Below are 24,480 nucleotides of genomic sequence, written 5' to 3'. Positions count from 1 at the left end.
CTTTGTTACACACTCCAATAATTTCTTGTTTAATGTTCTGTCCAATGTTCGGGGGCCTTGTAAACTACTAACGCCAGTGTTTTCTGACACTTGATGTTTCAAATTTCCACCCATACTGATTGTACTTCAAGATCTTCTAAGGTGAGATTCTTCCTCACTTATGTCCTTATGTCATCCTTAACTATCAGGGCTACTCCTCCTCCTTTGCCATTCTGTCTATCTTTCTGAAATATTGTGTACCCTGGAATATTTATTTCCCAACCTTAATCACCATGTAATCACGTCTCTGTAATGGCAATTAGATCTAAATCATTTATTTGTACCACTAGTTCATTAACCTTATTACGGATGCTTTGCGCATTCAGATAAAGAGCTTCTAATTTCATTTTTTCACCACTATTCCCTGCGTGGACCTCATTTCCAGAAGCACAATTACTGTTAAACTCTCTATCCCTTCCTGTCCCACTCTGCTTGTCTTTACTTGCTTGACTTTTCTCTTTAGATTTCTAAATCTCCCTTCACTCGAACTCTCCCCCCACTGTTAGTTTAAAGCCCTAACCACAGCCCTAAGTTATAAGATTCGCCAGGGCACTGGTCCCAGCCTGGTTTATGTGGAGCTCATCCCAATAGAACACCTCTCCTTCCTGAGTACTGGTGCATAGCCTCTCCCACTGCTGCAGCCACTTGAGTAGCGCTGCTAAGAGCGCTAGGACAGGCAAAGGAACACGGGAGATAGTCACTAAGAGAATGCACAAGAGTGATTAGTTGACATTTGTATGCAGTATGGCATGGTTTGATTTATACATTTGTTTTGTAATATTTATTTTATTTTTTTTGTAGCATTGTTCCCAACCCAATGCTGTGATGGTCACTAACAGGAGGAAGGTAAGGTGTGGGAATGTAGGTGAATGGGGAATTGGGATTGTGTTTATTGTTCAGATGAATCAATCATGACAGCCTGGTCATGGAGGGCAACATAACCAGGCCCAATCCCATCCTTACCCACTGTCCACATACATATGTATTTTCTAGCTACAGCAAGGAGGAGCAGGAAGCATGACTTATTTAGTAGACTCAGGTCAGAGTGTGTGGAGTCAGAGGACAAGCATTACAAGCTAGCTACAAAACAGAAGACAGTTGGGATCAAAGATAATTAATCAGATTGTCCCGAGGAGGGGAAAACGGAGAGAAATTGCAGCACCCTCTCTCAGCTGACAAGATTGCAGAATCAAACCTGAACCTTCCTAATTTGTATGGCGGTGCACTCCTCGTGCAATCAATTCACCCACTAAGTTATTGGAGAACTAACTATCAGTTTGAAAGCAATTATTTTTATTTATTTATTTGTAAGACTAATACAAAAGTAAATAAGTAAATTCTACTTTCATATGCAATTTATTGCTGTTAAACCTGCATAAGCATACACAAGATACAGAGCATTTACATTGAAGGATTAGTTAAACCAACTTTTTGAGCAAAAAAATACATAAGCATCAAAGAAGAAAACATAGATTTGATCTTTTTTATATATATATATTTTATCAACTGTCCACAGGCTGTCCATAGCCAAATGTTGGGCAAAGCTATACATCTTAGCCTTAATAACATGCCTTCATAATAATACACCTTCCCAGTTCTTTATTTTGAATAGTCAGAATTAGATAATTCTAATTCTGATGAAGAGTCATATGGACTCGAAACGTTAACTGTGTTCCTCTCTGCAGATGCTGTCAGACCCGCTGAGTCTTTCCAGCTATTTTTGTTTTGTTTCAGATTTCCAGCATCCGCAGTATTTTGCTTTTATCTTAGATAATTCTAAGATGTGTTTCACAGATAAAACACAAGTGCTGAACAGTCTGATTGTTAGTCTGACACTCCAATTTTGTGACACATTGTCTGAAGCATAGTCATACAACACTGTCAGGAGGAGTAAGACTCAGGTTTGAGCCCACAGCTTCTAACTTCATGTGTTTCCCTAAATCAGCTGGAATGTGGGGAGAGAGCAAAGAAACGGAATGAGGGAAATAAGGGACAAAATACAGTTAAAAAATCTACTTTGAGTTGTCAATTCTTAGGTGATTATACTGAAGAATTAGTTTATCTCAATTCAGGAGTGGGGCAGGTAACATACACCAGAGGAAACAAGGCTTCTGGAGGTGTCAGACTCTTCTGTTGAAGAGTCATACGGACTCGAAACGTTAACTGTATTCCTCTCTGCAGATGCTGTCAGACCTGCTGAGTTTTTCCAGGTATTTTTATTTTTGTTTTTGATTTGGATTTCCAGCATCCACAGTTTTTTGCTTTTATTCTGCAGGTGTCACTTCATTATCAAACATAAACAGCTCAGTTCTTGCCTTATCTCCCAACTGGTAGATAATATACAAAGACAACATTTCACAAAAGCAAGTAAACTTATGGAGATTGCATGCTTAACATATACCTTGATAAATGAAATTGAATATGGTTTGGTCAAAAATACTGTAACCAGTAGGTTAAGATTCAAACTCGTTGAGAATAAATGAAAAATAGGTCATTTCAAATGGGCTATACACCATATTCTGACAAAATAATGATGCTGGAAAATGACACTGCAGCATTTCCTTCATCCAGAAGAGAAGCAAACTTAAATGGAGATTTAATGACAAATGAAGATCTGAAGATAGGAGTCTAATACAGTTCACTCAAAAGCGAAGTCATCCTTAAAACAATAGAAGGTTTGAAATTGAAAAGCACCCCTTTAGGAACAAGGATGACGTGGATGGGGTGTGAAAGGATACAAATATATTTTAGACTTGTTTGTGCATGGTTCGTAATAAGACTTGCTAAAATTTTCCTCATGAGGGTGACAGCCAACAGAAAGATCCTTGCTTAGGGGAATTTTGATTTGCATGAGAATCTGCTGTTTCTGAGTAAACAAAGAAAAGAAACAGTATTAGAGGAAATGGTTATATTGCTGACATTGTTGTCAATCATTATCATTGTACCTGTTGAACAAATAATGCAGTAAAATGTCCCAAGTGCTTCACTCGCCTGTTATAGAACAAAATTTGACACCAAGCTACATAAGAAGATATTAGGACAGATGATCAAAAGCTTCGTCAAGGCTGTAGGTTTTAAGTCTTAAAGGAAGAAGAGAGAGGGTAAACTGGACTTGCTGAGAGTTTGGACATGAGCAGCAGAGTTTGGATGACCTCAGGTTTACAAAGGGTGGAAGATTGGAGGTCAGCTTGCAGTGCATTGGAATCGTCAAGACTAGAGGTAACAAAGACACGGATAACAGTTTCAGCAGCAGATGGGCTGAGGCAGAAATTATGTTGGGCAATGTTACAGAAGTGGAAATAGATGATCTTAGTGATGGCATGGATTTGTGAAGATTACAAGTGACTCAAAATAAAAACACAAAGTGCTGATCTGTCAGCAGAAAGAGAAAAGATAAGCTAACATTTTAGGTGAAAAAAATTCATCTTACACATAAAACATTTACTTTCTTAATAAATTTGATGCTGCTAGACATGCTGCATACATGCGTGGTTATTTCTCGCCCCTGAATCACAAGGTTTTGTGTTCAAGTGCCACCCCAAGACTTGAACACAAAAATCATGGCTGATATTCCAGTGCAGTACTGAGGGAGCACTGCACTGTCTTTTGAAGAGGCATTAAACTGTGGTCCCATTTGCATAGATGTAAAAAATCCTATGGCATTATTTTGAAGAAAAGCACCCTGGCCAATATTTAGTCTTCAATCAACATCATAAAAACAGATTATCTGCTCATTATCACAATGCTGTTTGTGGGAGTTTACTAAGTGCATATGGGCTGCTGCATATCCTACATTTCATAGTGGCAGCTTGGCACAGATAGATTCTGTGACCTAAAATGGCATTCAGGCACAAACACTTTGGCCTTGGTCCATTTAGTGTTTCCAGAATATACTAGGATCTGTTTTAGAGGATTTAAGTGTACTTATGGGTTGATGAAGTTGCAGTTAAGTAATATGTTATTTGGAAGTCCTGGTTTTTCTGCAGTTAGAGCAGAAATTTACAGAGAACTTCTCATACCAAAAAATCACAGTGTGCAAATATATCACCCTATCTGAGGAAGTTAACAATCAATTGTTAAATGAGTCCAAGCCAGATGGTGAAGTATGAAAAAGACACAATTCTTTTCCTTGATAGTAGGTTTACAGATCTTATAGATCTCTGCCTCTTAACTACAACCCAGTGTCTCAGCTGAGTTGCTTTATGATCTTTGGAATGATTGACCTAAACGGAGTTGGTGTAGTTGGTGCCTTTGGCGATGGCGTGCTTGGCCAGTTCCCCTGGCAGCATGAGGTGAACGGTGCTCTGGATCTCCCTGGCCAAGATGGTGTGGCGCTTGTTGTAGTGAATGAGATGTGAAGCCTCGGAGGTGATGCGTTTGAAAATGTTGACAAGGAAGGAATTCATAACACTCATAGCCTTGGATGAGATCCTGGCGGAAGGGTGGACCTGAGTCAGCACCCTGTACACGTAAGTGGAATAACTCTACTTGCGAGATTTTTTGCGCTTCTTAGGTGGCTTCAGTCAGCAACCGTTTCAACGCCTTGTGGGACGCGCCACCCTTCGCCGCAGCCGCCACCTCAGGCATTCTACTCGACTTGGACCAACTCAACTCAGTTAAAGGGCATTAGAGAACCAGATGGATTTTTACAACAATCGACATGGTTTCATCGTCATCATTAGACTTATAATTCCAGATTTTTTCATTGAATTCAAATTCCACCATCTGCCATGGCGGGATTCGAACCCTGGGAATGAAAGGCTTAACATATGAGGAACGTTTGAGGACCCTGGGTCTATACTCGATGGAGTTTAGAAAGATGAGGGGGGATCTGATTGAAACTTACAGAATACTGAAAGACCTGGATAGAGTGGACATGGGGAAGATGTTTCCATTAGTAGGAGAGACTAGGACCTGAGGGCACAGCCTCAGAGTAAAGGAAAGACCTTTTAGAACAGAGATGAGTAGAAACTTCTTTAGCCAGAGAGTGGTGAATCTATGGAATTCATTGCCACAGAAGGCTGTGGAGGCCAGGTCATTGAATGTATTTAAGACTGAGATAGATAGGTTCTTGATTGGTAAAGGGATCAAAGGTTACGGGGAGAAGGTGGGAGAATGGGGTTGAGAAACTTATCGGCCATGATTGAATGGCAGAGCAGACTCGATGGACCGAATAGCCTAATTTCTGCTCCTATGTCTTATGGTCTTATGGGTCTCTGGATTACTAGTCCAGTGACAATACCAATATGCCATCGCATGTGATCTCAGTCTTTAATCAAATAATGCTCATCACCTGTGTATCTTTAACAACATAATCAACAGACCATTAACACTGACTTTCCTCGATCTTAAATGCTGAGCCAACATGCATTCATAGCAGTGTAGGAGCTACAAGACTATGGCCGGAATTCTCCATCCACACTGGCGGCGGGCATGTTTGGTGGCGTGAGCAGACAATATGGTGAGAAATCCAAAATTCTGTTTCATACCATCGTGAAATCAGTTTGTGATTGTCCGCTCCGCCTGTCAATGGTGGGCTGAGATTCCGCCACTGCATGTCGGGAATGTCATTTTAATACGTCCGCATCTAATTATAAGGCCTGCTCGCTGGAATAATCCCTCACGTCAAATTTACAGCCCAAGTTGGTGGGAAAACACACCGACCCAGAACATGTCTTGACAAGTGTGACGTGCAGAAGTCAGGGCCTTGCTCACATCGCAGCCATCCGAGGAGCATAAGATACTGGAGCCCTACAGCTACTGGACCCTGGGTGAATTTTCATGGACATGGCTCCGCCGTGAAGCAGTTCATGGAAGGTCTCCAGGTGGAATTGTCCCAGAATTGCATTGCTTGCGGTAGCGGGCAGGTAAAACAACGTTTTACCCACCCGCTGCAATGGCGAGTTTTCACACTGAATCGTTCCAAACAGCCACATTATTTATGCATTCCTGAGAAACACGGCATTTCCCACCTGCCATCACCTTGCTGCTTCATCACACTGGGTGCCATATTTAAAGTCCAGCCATGCGCACACATCTCAGTGCTTCCAGCCCATGACTGCTGCAGGGAAGATGTCCATGAAAGGCAAAACGACGGAAGCTCCCAGGTTTAGTCTCGCATCACTGGAATGCCTTTTGGATGCCATGGAGGCCCGCTGCGATATCCTCTACCTCTGTTCTGGCCACAGGATGGGCAGCAGCGTGACCAACCAGGCTTGGGAAGCGGTGGTCGTGCTAATGCCCTGCAAAAGAGGACAGCCACCCAGTGTCACTACAGGATGAATGGTCTCATCCGTTCTGCCAGGTTAACTTACTCTTCTCATCACTTTCAACTCATGCACTCACAAACCCATCACACATCCACAGGGATCTCACACCTCAACGGGCAACACCACTAACTCTCACCCACACCCTCACATCTCCATTAGGCTCAAATCCTCTGGAGGTTGCGTCCTCATCCTGTCCATGACTCCGCTCACCACAACATTCCATGCAGGGCCATGCATCCTGCTCACATTCTCTCCACCTATTTTCATGCAGGAGAGCTTGCTGAAAGCAGCAGGGAAAGGTCCCAGACCATGAGGTGGAGTGGCCCACGTTAGCCCCCTCACTCACTTTGAGGAGCGTGCCATTGCGCTGACCTGTGAGGACATGGATTGTGCCTGCAGTGACACTGAGGTTGACGGTGAACACCCACATGAGGATCCTGCACCCCATCACCCCTCACTCAACTCAACTATGAATGTTCTCTCCCCTGCTTTTGACTCTGCTGCCATGCACTAATCATTTCTACTTTGGTTCACAGGGAGCTCTGCTATGCGACCAACACCCTCAGCTTCATCCAGGTCCGCTCCTCCAGCCAAGAGGACACCTTCTTAGTGACCTTACTTGCTGGCCTTCACCCAGAGCCGGATTAGAGGACATTGCAGCAGGTCTCTACTGCATCCAGTATAGTCTCTTGAGGGATGCGTCGCTAAATTTAGGGGCAGCATGTTTCCTACCTTTGGCATTCACCAGCAGCTTGCTATCCCTTGAAGAGTGCTAGCTCTGTGTGGGGCGGCATTTAAATGTGGCACCTGACTTACTGAAAGCCTGAAGTGACAGCAGGGCGGGCAAATCAGAGAGTGCCCCACCAGTGAGCTGGCGTGTTTCCTGGGAATGAAGTATTAATGAGGCGGGACGTGCCAGGAATGGGACAATTATGCCGTGAAAAGCTGCCATTGCTGTAGTTACAATGAAAGTATTTTTTTGCAAATCCATGATATCAAACTGTTGAATATTTAGTGCTTTGGAATAAAACCGTATGTTTCTTACTTTTAAAATCAATAATTAATGTGATCAAACTAGTCAATTAATGAACATCTTACCTTGTAAATGTAACACTGGAGATTTATATGAGTGTGCAGGTAAAACAGTGCTGAGTGGAAATGTTCATACTGTGAAATGATAAAAAGACAGATTCAGGTTGATTAGAAGAGAGTGAATGAACAACACAAAGCAAGAGAGAGAAAAAAAGATTGAAAAAAAGACGATGAAGATTGTGGGAAATTCTGGAGGACTAGAATGAGATAAAAGATAAGAGATAGCAAAATTTAGGAATTCGCAATACGCCATTTGTGACACCAGGGATAGTAATTGTCACAACTGACTTCTGGCAAACTGGCGTAATTCTTTTGCTTCCCATAAAGGGGGTCTTGAAAATTTTTAATCAAAGGAAATAGAATATTTTCAAAAATTACATGTATACGTAAAAATGGACTACGTCGGCTTTGGGTGGGTGACCTTGCTGCCTGCTTAGGAGTGCACGTTAAATTATGAATAGTCAGCTCCCAAGCAGGTAAGTAACCTGGTTGACTTTAATTACTTACCCACCTGGTATCTGCCTGGTGGCTAAGGTGAAAATCAGCTCCATAAGTTGATTTTTGTCTATCACTTCAGCTGCTTATGAAATGCTCATTAAACTGGACTGTGGTCAATAACTAAAAACTGCGGCAACAACTTATCTTCAATTTCTGGAGCAATGGGTAAATTTCTAACTCATACTGCTACTCACCCATTTCATTGATTTTGACCGAATAGATTCTGTAGGATGTCAATGATGTCAGAGCTTTGAGAATCTGTTTTCTAGGTCAGCCATTGAAGTTAATGCCAACAGCTCCAGGGATGAGAGATTAGAGTTATGAGGATTGACTGCAGAAGCTGGGTTTGTTCTCCTTAGAGCAGAGAAGACCAAGGGAAGATTTAATAGAAGTATTTAAAAGCAATACAGAGAGTAAATAGAGAAAAACTGTTTCCAGTGGCTGAAAGGTTGATAACCAGAGGGCACAGATTTAAGACGTTCGATGAAAGAGGTCGATGCGACGTGTGGAATTGGATAAATGCTCAAAAAGAGAAAGAATTGCACAGATTTGGGGAAAGAGTAAGGGGAGTTGCCCTGACTGGATTGCTCTCCAAAAGAGTTGGCGCAGACTCAATGGGCTGAATTACTTCCCTTTGTACTGCACTATTCTATGATTCTATAATTATAACCTGGAGTACATCACAAATTCATAAATGACAGTATAGGGATAATTTGTGAGCTGCCACTCTCAACAGGAAGCATTGCTGGCATTCAGCACAGGTCAGAATATTGGAGCTGTAATGTTGTAAAACCCTATTTCTATTCCAGCCTTCACTTCTGACGACACCCTACTAGATGCATAGCCTTGTAAAATTACTACTATGTATAGCATTAATGCTACTTTGATCCTTTAATTACTATAGCTGCACAATTAGATCTAAAACATAGGGTTGATTGTAGAAGCTGGGTTTGTTTTACAGTGCATTACAGTTTTGGTCTTATGAATTTATGTCTTTGGCCAATGCACAAGTAAAGCAAATGTTCTTGGTTTGTGGGAGAGGAATATACACAAATGCAGCAAAGGTGAGTTGATGTGATAAACACTTAGGCCTTTGTTGTGGATACCAGATTCCATTGGAAGGAGGGTTGGTAACTTGAGGGCACATTTAAGGTAATTGGCCATAAATACAGGGGATAAATTAAGTTTAAAAAAAATACAGTGAGTTCTGATGATCTGAAATGCATGACCTGAAAGGTAGTGGAAGCACATTAACTAGTAAATTTTAAAAGGAAATTGGATATATACTTGAAAAAGGAGAAATCCCCAAGGCTTTGGGGAAAGAACAAGGAAATGGGATTAACTGGATAACACTTTTAAAGACCCAGCATATAGACGATGCATTCTATGTCAAAATAGTAATGTTCTTGGGAGACACTGAAGTGTAAATATAAGTATTCAAATCTCTGGATATTTTTGGGATAGATAATTGATCTTACCGTGTAACTGTTATTACATGAAGGTTTGATCCCAGCAGCAGATAAGGACCTGAAAAAAGAGTTAGAAAGTCTAAATTGATGCTATTGTAAATTAAAATGGGACTGACAAGTTGGTATGTTTAACCCTGTCATTGAGGGTGACAAATGGGACATTTTAGAATAGCACTTATCTCATAACTGGATATTCATCTTGTCCAGTTTCAAAGCAGTCAATCTAATCAAAATATCACATCAGGCCAATAAAGTGATTTTCAAGCGCTTAAGTGCTGATGCATATCTGGGCAGAGACGAACTATAGTATCAGGCAATGGTACCCCACTATGCAGTTGTTGTACATAGCATAAGGAGATAAAGAGAAGAGTAATTATCAGTTGCATTGAGACTGCACACCAGGCATGAAATAGGCATATTATACCCTTAAAAATCTTTAGAGTTTTTCCTATAATGCAGTCTCAGCAACTGAACAGTATTGGTGGAGCTGAGCACCATACTACAATGTTGGTCCATTCTGTTACACTGGTTTCTGCACTTAAAGGGAGACTACTTATTAGTTGCATGAAGTAGTTGCATGTTGACCCAGCAGTAGATCTTGAATTCAGAATCTTGTGATTCAGAGGCGAGAGTGCTACCAACTGAGCCATGGCTGAAATACACATAGATAGACATGAAGAGAAATTACCAGCAAGAAATCTGGGTGGTAGATTTGTTCTGAATCTATCCTATTTAGCACAGTGTCATCTACCTCTCACCACGTCATTCTTTGTTTCTCTTTATGCATCCATATTTCTCCCTCTCCAATTCCATACCTACTTCTTCTATGTCGTTGTACACGGTAGTGAAAAATTATATTAAATTATTATTTTACATTCTCGCTTTCATTCTACCCTACCTCTCACCAACATTGTAATGTATTAAAGCGCAATATTCATTTTGATCATTTGAAGTTACCATATACACAGTTGTACCAGCTGAGGGAGTCTGCTAGTGTCTGCAGTAGCAGTTTTAATAAAGGAAGCCCTTGATGCTTGTTTAATTCTGGTGCCTCAGGTTGTTTTATGTCCTAAGAACTTCACACTGGCAATGAGGATGATGAAAAATAACAACAATCCTTCCAGGTATGAATGTTTTGGAGGGTTTTACCTGCCTTGTACAGAGAAAATAGCATTTTTAAGTTGCAGACTTGGAGACATGCTGTGTTCAGTGCATACAAGCTCATATCTAACAAGCAGGAAAGCTATTACAAACAAGTTCAATCACTATTGCTGATGAAATGGCATTGACTATGCCCAATCTTTTCATGTGCATTTAGAACCATGATCTGTGTTCCCACATTGGCAGAAGTGTCTGTGACGTTTCAAAGGTGCGATGGCAGGTTTTGCAATCACAGATGATAAAAGGAAAAAGGCCTGACTTCTCCACTATGCCCAAGAAAAATACAATGTATGAAACAGTCATCTTCTGATGCACAAAGCAAGAAGCAAACGAGACAATTGACCAATAGTGCATGCATTTGAGGCAATTAGCAACCAAATGTGACTTTGGTAATGTTGAACATGCTGAAAGGGAAATTAAAGCACAAATAATGAAGGTTTCCTCCCTGGCCAACTATGCCAAAAAGCACTCAAGAAAGTCAGAAAGCTGCCAGAGCTATTGGAGTTAGCAACATCAATATTGCTTTCAGAGTCCAGAGCTATTGAAGTTGAGGCTGCCAACAGTAAACGCCACACTCTAGGCTCAACTCCTATGAAAACTATTCATCACTCACGTGCCAGGAAACCACCCGCAAAGCAACAACCGTGGTCTCACAAACAAAGTTGTGATGTGTCCAACCGATGTTTTCACTGTGGTGGTGCTTACTCACACCGGACAGTGTGTCCTGCCACTGGTAAAAAGTGCAAAGCTTGTGGAAAGCCCAACCATTTTGCTTGTGTTTGTCGCTCATCAACAAATGAACTATTAATACCAGTGCCAACAGAATGGTGCCATGTATGCATACCACAGTAAAACAGTGAGTCACCTCCTGACTCCCCAAAGCCTGTCCACCAGGTACAAGCAACGAGTCATGAGTGTGATGGAATACTCTCCATTTGCCTGGATGAGTTCAGCTCCAAAAAGACTCAAGAAGCTTGACAGCATCCAGGACAAAGCAGCCCACTTGATTGGCACCCCATCTACAAACATTCACTCCCTCCATCACTGATGCACAGTAGCAGCAGTGTGTACCATCTACAAGATGCACTGTAGGAACTCAAAAGCCTCCTTAGACAGCACCTTCCAAATCCATGACAACTCCCTTCTAGAGGGACAAAGGCAGCAGATAAATTGGAATACTACCACCTGGAAGTTCCCCTCCAAGCGACTCACCATCCTGACTTGGAAATATATCGCCATTCCTTCACTTTTGCTGGGGCAAAATCCTGGAACTCCCTCTCTAACAGCACTGTGGTTCAAGAAGGCAGCTCACCACCACCTTCTCAAGAGCAAGTAAGAATGGACAATAAATGCTGGCCTAGCCAGCGATGCTCATATCCCATGAATGAATAAATAAAAAGAATGTAGCCAATGTAGAGGCGGATGACCCTGAACATACTTTTGTGCTGTCTTTCAGACACAGCAGCCACACGTGACAGTGACCATTGGCTGCTCAGACTTGAATGCTCTAATAAATATAGGAGCATCTATCAGTGAAATGGGACACTGCAAACTAAGGAATATGAAAATTTTCCCTTATAATAGTGACAAACTACTGAAAATTTCCTGGACTTTCGAAACAGCAATCTAATTCAAAGACACTAGAATAAAGGATGCATTTTATGTCATATCTGGAGAATGTGACAAGCTTATCAGTTTTCACACAGCAACAGATCTGCACATTGGTTGCAGCCACATGGATGATTTCCGCGCATACCAATAACATTCTCAAATGTATGCTGACCGCTTCAGTGGAAATCGGCAAACTGAAAGGTTTTCCATGCAAGTTGCACATAGACCCCAATGTGCCCCCAATCGCGCATCAACAATGACGAATAACGTTTCATGTCAGGATAGAAACAAAAAACTGCGGATGCTGAAAATCCAGAACAAAAACAGAATTACCTGGAAAAACTCAGCAGGTCTGGCAGCATCGGCGGAGAGGAAAAGAGTTGACATTTCGAGTCCTCATGACCCTTCAACAGAACTAGGTGAATCCTTCGTCTCATCCGATGCCTCAACAAGAAACTTTTTCTTTCTCTCAAGTGCTCAGGAGCGCAAGCTCCAGCAACTCATCACCACCAATACCCATCTAGGACCCTCCACCCCTGCCTGTCCCTCCGTCCCCACCCCGTCTTCCAATCCCAGCCCCAGCCATGTATTCACTATACCCCCTGACCTTCCCCTCTCTGACGCTGAACGTTCAATGCTTAGCAAAGGACTTAGTTTTATACCCTTACGCCCTCATCTCAATGAATTTTGGGCTCGGCACGATGCTGAACTCTTCTTCCGCCGTCTTCGTTTCCGGGCTCACTTCTTTGGGCAGGAGTCCTCTCCCCGTTCAACAGATCCTTTTACCCACCTCCAATATTCTCCCTCCACCTGGACCCCTCCCTCTGGATTCTTACCTTCTCTTGATCTTTTCATTGAGAACTGTCGGCGCGACATTAGTCGGCTCAATTTCTCTGCTCCTCTCACTCATTCTAATCTCTCTCTCTGAACTTACTGCACTCCATTCTCTCAGGTCCAACCCTGACATTGTCATCAAACCCGCTGACAAGGGTGGTGCTGTTGTCTGGCGCACTGACCTCTACCTCACGGAGGCTGAGCATCAACTCGCAGACACTTTCTCCTACCTCTCCCTGGATCATGACCCCACCACTGAACATCAAGCCATTGTTTCCAGGACTGTCACTGACCTCATCTCCTCTGGGGATCTTCCTCCCACAGCTTCCAACCTGATAGTCGCCCAACCTCGGACGGCCCGCTTCTACCTCCTACCCAAAATCCACAAACAGAACTGTCCTGGTAGACCGATCGTGTCAGCTTGCTCCTGCCCCACGGAACTCATTTCTCGTTATCTTGACTCCCTTCTCTCTCCCCTTGTCCAGTCCCTTCCCACCTACATCCATGATTCCTCTGACACCTTACGTCACATCAACAATTTCCAGTTCCCTGGCCCCAACCGCTTCCTCTTCACCATGGACGTCCAATCCCTCTACACCTCCATACCCAACCAGGATGGTCTGAGGGCCCTTAGCTTCTTCCTGGAACAGAGGCCCGAACAATCTCCATCCACCACTACTCTCCTTCTGGCTGAAGTTGTTCTCACACTGAACAATTTCTCCTTCAACTCCTCTCACTTCTTCCAAATAAAAGGTGTGGCTATGGGTACCCGCATGGGCCCTAGCTATGCCTGTCTCTTTATGGGGTATGTGGAACATTCCTTGTTCCAGTCCTACTCCGGCCCCCTTCCACAACCCTTTCTCCAGTACATCGATGATTACTTCGGTGCTGCTTCATGCTCTCGTCTGGACTTGAAAAAATTTATTAATTTTGCTTCCAATCTCCACCCCTCCATCATTTTCACGTGGTGCATCTCTGACACTTCCCTTCCCTTCCTTGACCTCTCTGTCTCAATCTCTGATGATAGACTGTCCATTACAAGCCTACCGACTCCCACAGCTACCTCGACTACAGCTCCTCACACCCCACTTCCTGTAAGGACTCCATCCATTCTCTCAGGTCCTTCGCCTCCGTCGCATCTGTTCCGATGATGCTACCTTCAAAAACAGTTCCTCTGACATGTCCTCCTTCTTCCTTAACCGAGGTTTTCCACCTACGGTCGTGTCCGGCCCATCTCCCGCGCATCCGTCTTCACGCCTTCTCCTCCCTCCCAGAAACATGATAGGGTCCCCCTTGTTCTCACTTATCACCCCACCAACCTCCGCATTCAAAGGATCATCCTCCGCCATTTCCGCCAACTCCAGCATGATGCCACCACCAAACACATCTTCCCTTCACCCTCCCCTGTCGGCATTCCATAGGGATCGTTCCTTCCGGGACACCCTGGTCCACTCCTCCATCACCCCCTACTCCTCAACCCCCACCTATGGCACCTCCCCATACCCACGCAAAAGATGTAACACCTGCCCCTTCACTTCCTCTCTCCTCACCGTCCAAGGGCCCAAACACTCCTTTCAAGTGAAGCAGCATTTCACTTGCATTTCCCCCAACTTAGTCTACTGCATTCATTGCTCCCAATGAGGTCTCTTCTACATTGGAGAGACCAAATGTAAACTGGACGACCGCTTTGCAGAACACCTGCGGTCTGTCCACAAGAAATACCCAAACCTCCCTGTCGCTTGCCATTTTAACACTCCACCCTGCTCTCTTGCCCACATATCTGTCCTTGGCCTGCTGCATTGTTCCAGTGAAGCCCAATGCAAACTGGAGGAACAGCACCTCCTCTTCCGACAAGGCACTTTACAGCCTTCCGGACTGAATATTGCATTCAACAACCTTAGGTCTTGAGCTCCCTCCTCCATCCCCACCCCCTTTCTGTTTCTTCCCCCTTCCTTTTGTTTTTTTTTCTTTTCCAATAATTTATATAGACTTTTCCCACCCATTTGCATTATTTTTAAATCTTTTATGCTCCCCCACCCCCACTAGAGCTATACCTTGAGTACCCTACCATCCATTCTTAATTAGCACATTCGTTTAGATTATATCATCAACTTCAACACCTCTGTGTTCTTTTGTTCTTTTGTCTGTGACATCTTTTGATGATCTATCCTAACATCCCCCCTTCACTTCTCCACCCCCCCCCCCCCCCCCCCCCCCCCCCCCACCCCCCAACCCCCACCCCCCCACCTTAAACCAGCTTATATTTCCCTCTCCTTGTAAAGAAAGATCAGTTCTGTTGAAGGGTCATGAGGACTCGAAACATCAACTCTTTTCTTCTCCACTGATGCTGCCAGACCTGCTGAATTTTTCCAGGTAATTCTGTTTTTGTTTTGGATTTCCAGCATCCGCAGTTTTTTGTTTTTATTTCACATCACACTAACAGGCTGTACACCTGATCAAATAATGGTTGTCAGCAAGTTGCACAAATGCCTATTTCAACCCTGAGGTGTGGATGCAAGCCCAGTTGGCTTAGGTGCAGTTCTTGAGTGAAAAGACAAGGCAGGGAACCCATCAATTACTGCGATGGCAAGCCGATCGCTAATACCTGTGCAGCAAATTTATTTGCAAAGAGAGAGAAGCACTCCCTATCACATGGGGTCGCTTACATTTTCATCTCTATTTGTATGGAAATGTGTTTGAAATCATAACCGATCAGAACCTATGAGTTAGCTTTTTTAAATTCCAAGCCTGTGGCACCATGACTGATCCAGCTGCACGGAGGGAGATAAAAGAGTGGGAGAGCATTATTGATAGGGCATTCTATCATAAGGGAAGTAGATAAAGGTTTCTGCAGCTGCAGATGTGACACCAGGATGTTGCCTCCCTGGTGCCAGGGTTAAGAATATGGGTGAGTGGCTGCAGGACATTCTGAGTGGGGAGGGTGAACAGCCAGAGGCTGTGGTCCATACCGGTACCAGTGGCATAGGTAAAATGAAGGATGAGGTCCTGAAAGCAGAATATATGGAGCTGGAAATAAATTAAAAGGCAGGACCTCAAAGGTAGTAATCTCAGGGTGACTCCCAGTGCCACATGCTAGCGAGATCAGGAAGGAATAGGAGAATAGACCAGATGAATGCGTTCTGGAGACATGGCGTAGCAGGGAGGGATATAGATCCCTGAGACATTGGGACCGATTCTGGAGAAGGCAGGACCTATACAAGCTGGGCGGGTTACACCCCAGCAGGACTGGGACCAATATCCTCGCAAGGGTATTCGCTAGTACTGTGGGGGAGGGTTTAAACTAAAGTGACAGGGGATGGGAACCTGTGTGCTGAGACACAAAATGGGGAAACGAAGATAGAGGTGCAAGATGGAGAAGTAGAAAACAAAAGTGGAAGGAAGGAAACAAGGGCTAGCAACAAATAGGGCCACAGTACAAAACAATGTGTAAAAATGTTTTAAAAAAAAGTGTAGAGCACTGTATTTGAATACACAAAGCATTCGCAATAAAGTAGGCAAATTAACAGCGCAAATATGTGTTAACGGGTACGATATGATTGCAATTACAGAGACATAGCTGCTGGACGACCAAGGGAGTGAACTAAATATCCAAGAGTATTTGATATTTAGGAAGGACAAGCAAAAAGGAAAAGCTGGCGTGATGTTGTTAGTTAATGATGAAATCAGTGAGAAAGTAAGGAAGGATAGTGGCTCAGAAAATCTAGACGTAGAATCAGCCTGGGTGGACCTAAGAAGCAACAAAAGGCGGAAAACATTAGTGGGAATTGTCTATAGGGCTCCAAACAGTAGTGATAAGGTAGGGGACGGCATTAAATAGGAAATTAGAGATGCATCAAACAAGGGTGCTACAGTAATACATATAGACTGGGCAAACCAAATGAATATTAACACTGTAGCTGATGAATTCCTAGAGTGTTTATGAGATTGTTTTTTAGACTAGTACGTTGAGGAACAAACTAGGAAACTAGATTTGGTACTTTGCAATGAGAAGGGGATAATTAATAGTCTTGTGCGGGGTCCTTTAGGGAACACGAACCAATTTATGGTAGAATTCTTCATTAGGATGGAGAGAGAAATAGTCCAATCCGAAACTAGGGTCCTAAATCTAATCAAAGGAAACTCCTAAGGTACAAGGCGCGAGTTAGCTACAATAGATTGAGGAACTTAATTAACAGGCATGACAGTGGATAGGCAATGGCTAATATTTGTGGAATATATGCATGCATTGCAACAGTTATACATATCTTTCTGGCACAAAAACAGAACAGGAAAAGCAGCCTAACCATGGCTAACAAAAGAAATTAAGAATAGTATTAGATCCAAAGAGGAGTCATATAAAGTTGCTGTACGAAATAGCAAGCTTGAGGATTGAGAGCAGTTCAGAATTCAGCACAGGAGGACCAAGAGGTTGATTAAAAGGGGAAAAATAGAGTATGAGAGTAAACTTGCAAGGAACAGAAAAGTGGACTGTAAAAGCTTCTATATGTAAATAAAAAGAAAAAGATTAGTGAAGACAAATGTTGGTCCCTTACATTCTGAAACGGGAGAATTTGTAATTGAGAACAAGGAAATGGCAGAGCAATTAAACAACTACTTTAGTTCTGTCTTCATGGAGGAAGACACAAATAACATCCTAGAAATGCTAGGGAACCAAGGGTCTAGTGAGAAGGAGGTATTGCAGGAAATTAGCATTATTATAAAAAATAATGCTGGAGAAATTAATGGGACTGAAAGTCAATAAATCTCCAGGGCACAGGCTTCTACTAGGGTCACGCTTTGACTCCTGACACCTTAATGATGAGGCAGAGTGGCAGCAGCGAAGGATAGAAAAGGAAGCAAATCCTGCAAATCCGGATTGCACTATCTCATGGGATGTACTGCCCCATGTGTTCAAAAATCTGTGGATCAAGAATCAGCCTGCTCAGCAGTTACACGATGACCCACAGCAGAAACTCGGAAAAGTATAAACACCAGACTGAAGCATAACTTGAACATTGAACTTATTACTTAATCTAACTTTTGCATTAATTTAACAATGCACTCAGAGTCACATGAGGAGATATGTTTTAGAACATTTTAAAAATCTTTATTTTTAATGTTCAAAACTCTTCATCTCCCTGAGGCAGCTCTGTGCCTCAAGAAGCTTTTCCAGTGCGAATGCGCAAACTTGTGCTCTTGCCCTCCTCTCCACCCCCACACAGGCAGCGCTGAGCGCGGCCGTGTGCATTTGATGCCGGGAGGGCCTTAATTGGCCCACCAGCGTGAAATCGCGGTCTGGCCCTGATCGTGGGCGGCGGTTGGCTTCCCAACCGCCCCCACCGAGCACGCCCGACGAGGGCAAAATCCTGCCCTAAGGTTTTGATGTCTCTCATCTGACCCAGTGGATCAGAAAGTGAGGTGAGAGTGACTACCTTTAACATCAAAGCAGCATTTACTGAAATAAAAACAGAAAATGCTGGAAGAACTCAAGAGGCCTGACAGCATCTATGGAGAAACAGAATTAATGTTTTGAGTCCATATGACTAGGCCCCTGCGCCCACATTAGAGAGACCCCCCCAGAGATTCCACCACCTCCCATTGGCCTCACCGACTAATTTCCATTCTATTGCAGCTTGCCTCAGCAAAGACAAATTGCAGTACCGGAAATGGCCACCACTCCTGCTGGCGCTACCAGTACATTCTGAGCTGCAGGCCTATGATTGGCTGGCAGCTCTCTGATGCAGGACTTCCTGCTTCCAGCCTACTTAAATAACTGTAGGGGAGCTATTCTTCTCATGGGTGGTCTCCCACCCACCTTGACCCGCACCTCTATTCACAACTACTTTCTGCATTCTCTCTCTTAGGCAATGTTGTACTTAATCTGTTATTGCTCCCCATTTACACTGTCGCATCAACCACCCCTGGGTCAGGTACAAAATGGGTTAGATACACTCCCTATGCCTTACTTTCCCATTCAGATGGAGAGAATAATAGAAAGGGGGCGGGATAGAGATGGAGAGAGTAACAGAAAGAGGGAAGGGTGAAGATGGAAAGAATAACAGAGAGAGAGAGGGAGGGATGGAGACAGAGAGAGAATAACAGACAGAGTTAGTATTGGAGAGATATAAAGAGGAAGAGATTAGGATGGAGAATGTCAGCCAAGGTTGTCAGCCTGGAAGATACCTCACAGGCCCTTTTACATGACACATAAGGCACTTGTTAAAAGAATTTTTAAGTTTTTTAAGGGGCAGTGCATTGAAAAAGCTGGCCATGACGACAACTACATTTTAAAGGGATCATTAGTGTCAGCTGTAACTCAATGGGTGGTACTCTTGGGGAAGAATTTTCCCCTTGTTAGGGGGAAAGTGCAGGAGCAGGCGTGGGCAGATGCGCCTCCGATCGGCGCCACCGATTTGGGGTGTGCCGCCATTTTAATTGGCCCGCCCAGCGTGACGCCCACCAGGAAGCACTATGTGCTCCCTGTGCAGGCGGAGGGGTGGGGGGTGGGGGGGGAATTCCCTCAGCCGGGAGTGCGCTTTTTCATGCATGTGCATGAAAGAGCGCACTGACCTCCCTGAGGCTATGTTCTGCCAGAATTAAAACTTTGAAGGTAAATGTTTAACAAATTCCCCTGACATGTCCCCTCATGTGACACTGCCACATGAGTTGGGACACGTCCATCACTTTAACTCAAGCCTTTATTAAATATTTAAAAACTTTCATGAAACCTCATCCCGCCCGTGGATGAAGTTTCATGCTTTTTCTTAAGCCCGCCAGGACTCCTGGCCTGTCTGCCAACCCTAAGGTTAGACGGGCAGCCCTGTCAATGACCTAAATTGTTTTATTAATGGCCTCAATAGGCCATTGACAGGTCAGCGAGTGTACAGCTGACTCGGCTGCTCCCCCGCTGACCTGAAAATGGAAATGACACGGGGTGATGTCGGGAGTTCCGCCCAATATCATCCCGCGTCATTTTACGTGTCGGCGAGTGGGCCCCGCCCCCGCTCACTGACCTAAAGTTCTTGCCCTTGCTTCTGGATCATAAGGTTATGGGCGAGGTCAGAACAGGAAATTTAGGGTGATACTCCAGCACTAAACTTCATGCAGTGCTGCATCTCTCTCTGTATCTCCCAAATGCTCTGTGCCTATCTGTCTCATTCTATATCTCTCTCGGCATTATTTTATTTAATCTGTCTACTTTTAAGAAGGTATCTTGAAATAAAACCCTAAGGATTAGGAAAGGCAATATAGACTTAATGACACTGCTCTAAAGAGTATGCAGGACATAGGAACCTGGGGAGTTCAGGTGCATAAATTTTTGGAGGTGGCAGGACAAGTTGAGAGTGTGGTTAGCAAAGCATATGGGAACTTGGGCTTCTTAAATAAAGGTATTGAGTACAAAAACTGGGAAGTTAAGCTGAACTTTTATAAAGCTCTACTTTGGCCACAAATAGAGTATTGAGTCTGGTTCTGATCATCACTCTTTAGGAAGGATGTGAGGACTCTTGAGAGGGTACAGAGGAGATTTTCTGGAATGATTTCAAGGATGAGGGATTTTAGTTACGAAGTTGCACCAAAGAAGCTGGGGTTATGCTCCTTGTGGCAAAGGAGACTGAGGGGAGATTTGATAGAGGTGTACAAGATAATGACAGGTTTGGATAAGGTAGACAAAGAAAACCTATTCCCTTGGCTGATGGTTACAAGGACTAAAAGGACATAGATTTAAGGCTTTGGGCAAGAGATGCAGTGGATTGTGAGGAAGAACTTTATTGCACAGCAAGTGGTAATGACCCGGAACTCGCTACCTATGACAGTAGTGGAAGGAAGGAAATTGGATAGGCATTTCCATGGTTACGGGGATAAAACAGGAGAATGGAAATGCCTAGATTGCACTACAAAGATTCAATGGGCCAAATGGCCTCCTGTGCCACAATGACGTTATGATTCTAAGACCCATGGGTTTCTTGTGATTCCCCCACAGTCTCTAAATTGTCAGACTGCTTGTCTAACATCCAGTGATAGATGCGCAAATATTTTTTTCAAAGAAATATCAGGAAGGCTGAAGTCATTGTATTTGATCCCTACCACAAACTCCCTAGTCACCTATCCATCGCCCTCTCTGGCAACTGTCTCAGGTTAAACAAGACTGTTCACAACCGGGGCAACATATTTGATCTCAAGATGAGCTTTCAACGACGTGTCAGCGCCATTACTGAGACCTGCTGTTTCAAATGCCATAACCTCACCCAACTCTGTCCCTGCCTCAGCTCTGCCTCATCTATGCCTTTGTTACCTCTAGAATTGATTGTTCTGATACACTTTGGATTGGCCTCCCATGTTCTTATCTCTCTAAACTTGAGGTCATCCAAAATTGCTGGCTGTATCCTAACTCGCACCTAATCCTGTTCACACATCACCCCATGTTCATTAACCTTACTGGATCCCGGTTAAGCAACCCCTTTTTGAAATTCTCATCTTTGTATTCAAATCCCTCCATGGCCTCACACTCTCCATCTCCTTAACCTCCTACAGTTCTACAATCTTCTGAGTTATCTGCACTCCTCCGACTCAGGTCTCTTGAGCAGCTCTGATTTTAATTGCTTTGCCATTGGTGCTTTATTTTCAGTTACCAAGTTCCTAAGGTCTGGAATTCGCTCCCTAAACCTCTCAGCCTCACTTCCTCTCTTTTCTCCTTTAAGGTGCTCCTTAAAACATATCTCTTCAAATAAGCTTTTGGTCATCTGCCCTATTATCTCCTTATATGGCTCGTTGTCAAATTTTGTTGGATAGTGCCCCTGTGAAGCACCTTGGGATGTTTTACAATGATAAAGGTGCTTTATATGTACAGGTTATTCCTATTGCTATAAATTATTTTATAAATACTGCTTCTGGAGAAGGAAGGACAGTATCAGAGGAAACAGGTCAGCCTAGATATTGCAACCTACTGGATTTTATAATATTTGTTATGCCAAGTGGAGAACCTGCTTTAACCTGCATGAAAATGATGTGATGACGAGAGTAAACCTCCATCATTGTTAAGCACAAGCCATGTTTAACTAACTTGATTGAGTTTTTTGATGAGGTGATGAAGACGGTTGATAAGGCTAATGCAATTGATGTAGTGTATATGGATTTCCAAAAGGCATTTAACAAAGTGCCTCATATCAGGCTTCTCAGCAAAGTTGAAGCCCATGGAATAAAAGGGACAGTAGCAGCAGGGATACAAAGTTGGCTGAGTGACAGAAAGTAGAGAGTAGTGCTGAACGATTGTTTTTCACACTAAAGGAGGGTGTACAGTGGAGTTCCCCAGGAGTTGGTACTAGGACTACTGCTTTCCTTGATATATATTAATGACCTAGGTTTGTATGTGCAGGACACAATTTCACAATTTGCAGTGAACTGGGAGGAGGATAGTTATATACTTCAAGAGGACATAGACAGGCTGGTGGAATGAGTGGACATGTAAAGTGGTTCATTTTGGTGGGAGAATGAAGACAGCCAATATTAAATAAAGGACACAATTTTAAAAGGTACACAGGATCCTGGGCTTTATAAATAGGGGCATATTGTACAAAAGCAAGAAAGTTGTGATGAACCTTTATAAAACACTGGTTTGGCTTCAACTCGAGTATTGTGTTAAACCCTGGGCACCACTCTTTAGAAAGGATGTGGGAGTTTAGAGAGGGTGCAGAAAAAGCTTAAGAGAATGGTTCCAGGATGAGAGACTTCAGTTACAAGAATAGATTGAAGAAGCTGGGTTTATTCTCCTTGGGGGAAGAGAAGGTTAAGAGGAGATTTGTATTGCGACAGTGGATTACAACCCTAAATTACTTATGGGCTTATTGAATGCATTAAGGAAAATGTGGTTTTTAAAAAGGCATACAAGCAAAGATGCTAAGCAAAAGATGGCTGAGAATGTAAAGTAACCACTTTTTGAAAAATTCCTATGTGGACTATACTTGACCAACTAGTCCCGAGAGACCATGGAATGTCGCACCTAAAAAGGTGTCAAGGCTCGCTTCAGATAGAGACACTTGAAAGGAAGAAATGAAATTCAAAAGACTGAACTTCAATCTCCTGTGGTTGTGGAGACAATAGAGACTGCCACATCTCAGCAGACATCCAAAACCTATCTTCTGTTGAGTTATATCTCAGAACGTGGAATTGGTCTGAGGTGAAAGAAAACAGACTCAGGGCAAAAGACATGTTTGTTTTCTTTTCCTTCCAGGAATACATAAGGAAATGGGTTAAAAAGCTAACTGCAAACCTGATCATCCATGCCTAACTGATTGATTCGTATATTTTTTAAAATTTTTATTTTAACTTCTCATTTCTGATCTGTGTTTCTGTGTTGCGTTTTTATTATTTTTTCTTGAATTTTTAGTAACTAATAAACTTATTCTTCCTTTGACTCAAGAAAGCCTGGTTAAATTGGCTCCCTCTAAACCATAAATACATTTGGACTGGATAAAGGTATCCACGGAGAGGAAGGGACCCCTTTTAAATTAACCTTGTTGCGACCAGCCAAGAGGCCGGTTTGCATAAAGAAGGGGAGCCAGTGCATTCTCCCTCACCCGGGAGCATAACAAAATTGGGGTCTCGTTTGGGAAGTTATCAAATTGGGGGACCTCACCCGGGGACCAGTCATAACAATAGAGGTGTTTAAAATCAAGAGGAGTCTAGGCATATAGATAGGATGTAACACTTCACATTGGTGGAAGGATCAAGAACCAGAGGACACTTATTTAAGATGATTGACAAAAGAAGCAATGGTGACATGAGGAAAACCTTTTTCTTGCAGCAAGTGGTTAGGATCTGGAATGCACTGTCTGAGAGTGTGGTGGAGGCAGATTCAATTGTGGCTTTCAAAAAGGAATTGGATAAGCGCCTGAAGAGAAGAAAAAGGCTGGGTTATGCGGAAAGGGCAGTGGTGTGGGACTAGCAGAATTGCTCTTGCAGAAAGCCAGCACAGACACAGGGTGGAATTGTCCTAGATTTGCACAAAGTGCAGTAGCGTACAGGAAAAAAGTCGTTTTACCCGCCAACTGCAGTGGTGGAATTTTTGTGCCATATTGTCCCACTCCCGACTCATTAATTATGCAACCACAGGAAACACACTGTCTCGCTGGTGAATGGCATCAATTTGCCCACTATGCCGTTACCTCACTGCTTCCTCATGCAGGGTGCCATGCTTAAACTTCAGCTGTGCGCACACTTCTCAATGCTTGCAGCCCAGGACTGCTCTGGTGAAGGTATGACCCCAAAAGCTAAGAAGAGTGCAACCACTCCCCCACCCCTCATCACCCGATTCAGTGACACATCCCTGGGATACTTTCTGGATGCTGTGGAGGCCCACTTCAATGCCCTCTACCCCCGCTCTGGCTGCAGGAGGCCCATCAGTTTCATCAGTTGGCTTGAGAGGCGGTGGTGGTGGTGTTCAGTGCCAATGCTGCACACAAGAGGTCGGCCATGCAGTGCAGAAAACAGATGAATGATTTCATCTGTGC

General features: G+C 43.5%; 1 protein-coding gene across 3 annotated transcripts in view; it reads right to left on the bottom strand.

Moving 5' to 3' along the window:
* Positions 1-1,315: 1,315 nt before the first annotated feature.
* Positions 1,316-24,480, bottom strand: part of rnaset2l (ribonuclease T2, like) — a 67,612-nt gene continuing 44,447 nt past the window's right edge. Inside the window, exons 8-10 of one of the 3 annotated variants that reach the window (XM_041179104.1) lie at positions 9,377-9,425; positions 7,407-7,475; positions 1,316-2,905 (exon numbers count right to left, since the gene is read on the bottom strand). In XM_041179104.1, the coding sequence (XP_041035038.1) occupies positions 2,738-2,905; positions 7,407-7,475; positions 9,377-9,425 (286 nt within the window). In that variant the 3' untranslated portion in view covers positions 1,316-2,737. The remainder of the gene's footprint in view (positions 2,906-7,406; positions 7,476-9,376; positions 9,426-24,480) is intronic. The other 2 variants (XM_041179105.1, XM_041179106.1) reach the window with 2 other exon arrangements.

Source organism: Carcharodon carcharias, chromosome 34, assembly GCF_017639515.1.
Source record: "Carcharodon carcharias isolate sCarCar2 chromosome 34, sCarCar2.pri, whole genome shotgun sequence".
NCBI lineage: Eukaryota > Metazoa > Chordata > Chondrichthyes > Lamniformes > Lamnidae > Carcharodon > Carcharodon carcharias.
This window is presented reverse-complemented; position numbering and strand designations above follow the sequence as displayed.